The sequence below is a fragment of the Gossypium raimondii genome, chromosome 11 (genome assembly GCF_025698545.1).
Source record: "Gossypium raimondii isolate GPD5lz chromosome 11, ASM2569854v1, whole genome shotgun sequence".
Lineage (NCBI taxonomy): Eukaryota > Viridiplantae > Streptophyta > Magnoliopsida > Malvales > Malvaceae > Gossypium > Gossypium raimondii.
The window spans coordinates 5792705-5799654 of NC_068575.1; the positions used below are offsets into that span (position 1 = coordinate 5792705).

The window sequence follows — 6950 nt, forward strand, 5'->3', positions numbered from 1 at the left end:
ATCAAAATTATTTGATCGAAGGTTTAGAATCTTAAGAAATGAGAACTTGTCTCCAATCCATGCTGTTACACTTCCATTGAAATGATTTTCACTAAGATCAAGCATAGTCAAACTGAAATTTTGCAATGTGGATGGAAATTCTCCAAGCATACTATTGTTTTGAAGGATTAGCACGAAAAGTTTTGTATGCCCTAAAGAAGATAGAATTTTTCCGATCAAATTATTGCTTCCCAAATTTAAAAACTCCAAATTCTGCCAATGATTCCAGCAATCAGGAATTTCTCCTGAGATAAGATTTTTATCAATGTAAAGAACTTCCATACATTCCCTACTTGATGCATTACAAACTAATTCAAAAAGAGATCCTGAAAATGAATTATTTGATAAAATTAAATATTGTAAAGTTCCTAATACTCTTGGCAATGGACTTCTGAATTGGCTTGACTCAAGTCAACAAAATCTCTCACATTCAAATATGAAATCCCTCCAGTCAGTTGATTAAAGGAAAGATTTAAATATTCAAATTGAGTGGGAAGCTTCAAAAATAAAGGGGGTATGACATCTCAAATTCCTGCATCAGAGATATCTAACACAGATAAGTTTTTTCGGAATTTTAACCAATGGGGAAACTTTGGGCCAAGATGCCAGTGACCCAATTCAATAATTTGACATTGAAATGGGAGAATCCAGCTTGAGTTTGGTTCAAATCTAAGCCTATTGTGTGATGCCTTTAGAGTTGTCAATCTCGTGAGATTAAAAAAATGGGTTTCTAATACAACTCCTTACAGTAGGTTATACCCAAAACTCAGAGTTTCCGAACTTTCCAGTTGTCAAAAAGATAGAGGAAAAGTACCACTCAATTGATTTTCTGAAACATCAAAGAACTTCAAATATGATAGTTCCCCTATAGACAATGGAATGGGACCAGAAATTTTGTTCTGAGCAAGGGACAAGTAAGATAGATTTTTAAATTGCCCAAGTTGATAAGTTAAATGGCCCGAAGGTTGGTTATCTGCCATATTTAATGACTCTAAGGAACCCAAACAACATCTAGACAAACTCTTGGATTTCTGATATGTCTTGCTCAATTTTATTACTAGAAAGATGAAGAAATCGAAGATGGCTTAAACTATACAAGGAGTTGGGTATCGATGAATTGAGTGAGTTCTGGTGAAGATCAAGAACTTCAAGAAACGAGATGTTCCTAAAGTAATCTGGAATTGGGCCTTCCAAAGAATTGCCACTAAGAACAATGGACACAAGGCTGTGAAGACTAAATATCGACTTAGGTACTGAAGAAAAGTGGTTCCAAGAAAGATTAAGAACAACCAGTAATTTTGAAGAATTAAAACTGATTGAAGATGGATCATCTTCCAAAATGCAAGCTGACAAGTTCAACTCTAACAAAGAAGGATGTTTAAATGCTACCTGTAGCCAATCAGTTGCTTTAGAAAGATTCGCATAGCTCAAATCAAGGGACTGTAAGGAAGAAAGTCCAAGAACCCATTGAAGACTTCCTGATTTGAGATGATTACCTCGAAGATCAAGATACTGCAACTTTGAAAGATTCCCCAGGTTATGAGGAATTGCTCCCTGAAATTGTGCTTGAGAGAGGTTAAGATATGTTAAACTCTCTAAAAAACTGAAAAATTTTGGGATATGTACGCTGCTAAAATCGTTATAGCTCAAGTCCAGGGAACTGAGATGCTTCAACTCCAGCAGTGAAGGATTTATTTTGCCTCATAGTCTTGACTGCTCGTAAGCTTCCCATTCAGTTGGTGGTGCGTAAAAATCAGGGGTTAAAGGAGGAGGAGCAGCCAGGTGCAGTTGGTGGACTTGGCCCGTTGAGTTATGGCAGACGACACCAATCCATTCACAGCAATCCCCACCTTCAACCTATGAAGATAGGCTGTTTGAAGATCAATAACATTGTCGAAACCATTTTTTTGATAAAAGGGGCGACTTTTTATTTAAAAACGAAAACGAAAATGGGAGTCGCAGCCAATTATTTTTATGAGGTGTGATCGGGTCACCTTATAATTTAATCATTTTAATAAAAGTTTAAATTTATGAAATAGACAATTTTTGGTCTACAAAATCCAAAAAATGGGTTCGGTGTCGGTTACGCACGAGGAAAGATTAGCACCCTCGATACGCCCAAAATCGGTACCTAGTTGATTAATTAATGTCTTAATGTCAAAGATTGAAAATTTGAACGGAAATTTAAAATATGATCCCATTTTGTATTAATGTTCATTTTACTTAAAATTTGCTTGAATAAATCGAAATAAACGTTAAAGACCCTCTCATCTCGAGACCGTAAAATGCCACACCCCGTACGTTGGGACACGAGACATTGAACCTTCGAGAATAAGCTTGCCTTTATTTTTATTTAAAACTTTTGTATATTAATCTCAAAAGGATATTCAGTTGCTTAGGTTCAACGAGAAAATCGAGAACCAGTAAGTTAGAGTACGATCTCTCGAATTTCCAAAAACGAAACATTGCCTTATTTTTCAAAATTTTCTTTTTTTTGAATTTGAGTAAGAATTAATGTAATATTTAACGAGATGTACGTTTAATTTATGCAAATATCATGTGAAGGCGAACAATTTTTTCATACAATGTATAGTACAATAATAATGAAATAACGTAAAATACCTATATTAGTAGAATATTTAAAGGGTAAGTAATAAATCATAGAACACAATAATAATGACGTAATTATAATAATAATCACCAAATAATAATAACAATGACCATATTAATTACTATTCTAATACTAAAAATATAAAATGAATTAAACACTAATAAAAATGATAATAATAAAATAATAATAATAGTGATAATAATAATGAAATGTATAAATAAAGGAATAAATAACAATATAAATTCTAAACACAAGAAAAGTAAAGAAATGGATAAATGCATGAATGCATAAATAAATAAATAAAACAGAATCGAAAAGAATAAATAAATAAATAAAGCTTGAAATGAAACGGATAAAGGATCAAATTGAGGTTAAAATAAACTTTGGAGTCTAAATTTTAATAAAATGGATGAATAAATATAAAAGGGACTGGATCAAAATTTGAATGGAATTTAAAGGCATAAGTTACAAATAAAAAAGGAAAAAGGGGTCAACTGAAATGCGCTGGAAAAGGGTGATAACACTCTAGAATAACGTATTTTTATATATTAATTATGTATTTATTCTGAGTATGATTATGCTAATTTAAGCTATTTATGATCTTTTATCTCATAGGGACTAAATTTGAGGCAAAAGCAAAATTAAGGGCCAAAAGCGTGAATTTAGAAATAAAATGGGCCAATGTGCGACATAAGGAAAAGTTGGTGCCAAAAGTGCAAGTATGGAGAACACAAGGGTTGAAATGCAAAAAGAAAAGATTTTATTCTATCAGACTCTGTTTTAATTATATTAGGATAATTAATATTAAGATAATTATTAAGGATTATTTAATTTTAGGATTTTATTTTATTTATCTTTATTTATCTTTAATTAAATGTATTTATCTTTTAGGAATTTAAGTAGGATTAGACTATCTCCGCACTATAAATAGGGGGTGAAGTGACTCAAAATGGAGGAATTTTTTTCTGTAAACACTCTCTTCCCAAAAGTTTAGGCTTTTGTTCTTCTCATATTTCATATCAATAAAATATCCTATTTTATTTTATTTATTTTCTTTTCTACCACAACCATGAGCCACTAAATCCATCTAGCCAAAGGTTGTCAAAAATCCCCAAAAAGGTCCATGAGGCTTAGAATCCGTACTTAGCCTTCTCAACTAGTATTCATCGTTTCTCCGCACTACGGGGCTAACGCTTTTGTCCATGTACCTTAAGAAGTAAGCTTTTCAACGTATGTAGAGGCGGCTGCTTTGTATGTTTTGGGAAGGTTGCACAGTCGGTTCGTTACCTTACTGCATCAGAGGTTGGCGAGCCCAAAAGACAAAATGGCATGGGATTCGCCATAGAGAAGCGTTGATCTAGCATAAGACGATCCCACAGAAGCGACTATTGGCTAGAGTCAGGTTCCACCAAATCGTAAGTCTAAATCCTTGGGGCTGGTGATCATTGCGTCCTCTTCTACTATAACTAGCTTATTCGGTTTGGTAAGGTTCATCTAAAAGCTGAGGATTGAACCCAAGGCGGAACGAGACAACTGGAGGCTGGAATCTCCCATAAGAATTTCATTTCTCTCAACTCTATTTTTAATTTCTCAAACTTTCGATTCAATATTCTTAATTCTGTTTTTATTTTATTTTTTGTTTCCAGATCCAAACCTTTAATTCTGTTATTTTTTTTATTTTTTATTTTTTTAGGAACACAAGTTTTCTTGGGCAAGATTCTGCCGAGATTTCACGGAACAAGATATTGTGCAAATCCAATCCTTGAGGATTCGACCCTACTTCCCTTTTACTATTCTTTTTCATTATTTATTAGGGATAGGATATTTTTGGTGCTTTCAACGACCGCATCAAAGGGCGAGGACCAGAGATGGGAAATTATTCCCAGTCCTTTGAAACGCACCTTTTCCGTCTAGACTAAAATGAAACAAAAATGAAATTATATCGCAAAATGTAAGAGAAAAAAAAGAATTTTAGGACTAAATTGCAAAGCCTCGCAAAAGCAGAAGGGCCACATGTGCAAATATCCCTTTCAGCGCAGAAACACGCGGATCCTGAGGGCCAACGGATTGATTTTTGGGTCAGAGGCCAAAACGACGCCATTTTGGGGCTATTGTAATCAGCCCTAAAACGATGTCATTTTATAGGGCCTATTTAAGCTGAGTTTTTTTTAAAAAATCATTCTGCACCCTTTCTTAAAAAAAATGAGAGCTCTCTCTTTGCTCTCTCACCTGCTTCCCCTCCGACCATGGCTTCAGCCAATAGGGCCACCGTCCGTCCATCATGGCCACCAGCCGACGGCGGCGGTTCCCCCGTGTACGGTGGCTAGAGTCCCAAAAAAGGGGGTTATTTTGACTATTTCGGCCTCCCTAATCCCATTTTGAAGTCAAAAATCCCAATAATCGAACGAGGGTGCCCCAACAAGCAAAGGATCCCTCGTCTTTCGGCCATCTTTCATCAGAGGTGGCTACCTCAGACACTCACGATGGCGGAGCGCAGCCCTCAGGTACGCCTCCTTTAAACTCCCTTTTTATTTCTATGTTTTTTTTTAAAATAGATTTGTAAAAGAAATAAAAATAAATAAATAAAAAGCAAAAAAAAAGAAGAAAATGGAGAGAAACAGTAATAGATCTAATTCAACCTCTTTTGAAATTTCTGCTCTGCTTTTTCGATTTACTATCGTGCGTAAAAAAATTACAAATAGGATATTTTCGCTTTTATAGCCAAGTTACAAGACTCCTAATTTCTATTTTTTTTGTCGTTTTGCTATTGTTTCTTTTTTTGCTGTTGCATGTTGTTCATTTTGCGGGTGTCAGAGGCTGATGGTGGTGGTAGAAGGCGTTAGACGCGTGGGGAGCGGCGGCAGCAGCAAGGCAAGCATAGGTGCGGCGCACCTAGGGTTTTTTTTCTTTGTTTTCTGTTTAGTATTGTGGACTAGGGTTTTTTTAGGTTTTAGGCAATTCTGGTTTGGGCTTTGGATTTTGGGCTTTTATTATTATTTTTTTTTTGGTTTTATTTTCTGTTTTGGCACTGGCCAGGGTAAAATTGGGCTATTACAAAGATAATTCTTGAATTTCAAAAGGGCTTCTCTCTCACTTTGAATGCAAAGTAGGTTGGAATTGGCATGAAAAATGGTAAAACAGATAGCGGGAATGAGAAGAAGAAAAGGGAAAAAGGAAATTGGAAGAGGAGTAGTCATGGTTGCAATTGTCATTGCTCACAACTACAAATATATTGAGTAAGCTTAGCTAAAACAAAAATATACATCAAGCGTAAGGAAATTTCTTCCAACAAAATGCATTGCAGATTTGGTATCAAGGAAATTTCTAATTAATTGCACTTGGTTTTCCACAAAATGTAATATGAATTTCGATTATTAAATTAAAGAAATGTTATAAAGTTCAGTCAAACAAAACGGATGCCGTGGTCCCTTAATTCTAGCTTGAATTTTCCACAAAATGGATGCAATGAAGGAAGTTTTTTACAATACCCTAAAAGTCTATGAAGGAAGTCCCACTCCCACCTTCTTTTAAGACTTTTTAGGTCTTAAAAGCGAAAGGAGAAAAAAAGAAAGAAGAGAAAATGAAAGACATGGAGTTTGAGCAAGATTAATTTTCTATATCTTTGGCCATTATTAGGCAAAATTTTGAAAATGAATACTGCTTTAAACTTGCGTAATGATTTTTCTGGCCTTTAAAAAATTATTGAAAATATATCAATTTATCCTTTACTTTGCTTTATTTAACTCTTAAAACTTTTTTTTATAAAGAGAACCATAAAACTTTTTTATATATATTAATATGGGAGGATTAGGACACCTTCAGATGTTAGGTATGTACCTGATTTACGTAAGAATCTTATCTCTTTAAGTATTTTAGATCAGAAAGGTTGCAGAATCAACATCTAGTCGAGCAACATTAAAGTGTCTCGTAAGGCTCTCGTTTTGTTAAAAGGTAAAAGAACCAACAACCTTTATATTTTGTAAGGTTCTACAGTGACTTATCAAATTGGAAGTCCCTCGTCCGTTATGGAGTCGAAGTCAACTCATTTGGAGCGAAGGCATCTTGGTTATAGGAGTGAAAAGATATGATGATTTCATTGAAGAGAGATTGTCTTTTGGATGCAGTTTTGAAAAGTTAGGGCACTGTATTTGTGAAAATCAGACCTGAGATATGATAATACTCTAAAATGACATACTTTTATGTGTTAATTACATATATATTTTGAGTACGATCCTACTAATTTAGGCTGTTTATGGTTTTTTATCTTGTAGGGGCTAAATTGATGACAAAAGGAAATTTG

The 6950-nt window shown here is 34.4% G+C and overlaps 1 protein-coding gene across 1 annotated transcript; it reads right to left on the reverse strand.

Annotated features, from left to right (window-relative positions):
• Window positions 1-1050: 1050 nt before the first annotated feature.
• LOC128034719 (LRR receptor-like serine/threonine-protein kinase ERECTA) lies at window positions 1051-4930 on the reverse strand. Its single transcript, XM_052623544.1, has 2 exons — window positions 4880-4930; window positions 1051-1593 (listed from the first exon to the last, which is right to left on the reverse strand). Exons 1-2 carry the CDS (start codon window positions 4928-4930, stop codon window positions 1051-1053), a joined length of 594 nt encoding a protein of 197 aa, XP_052479504.1.
• Between the last annotated feature and the right edge of the window lie 2020 nt (window positions 4931-6950).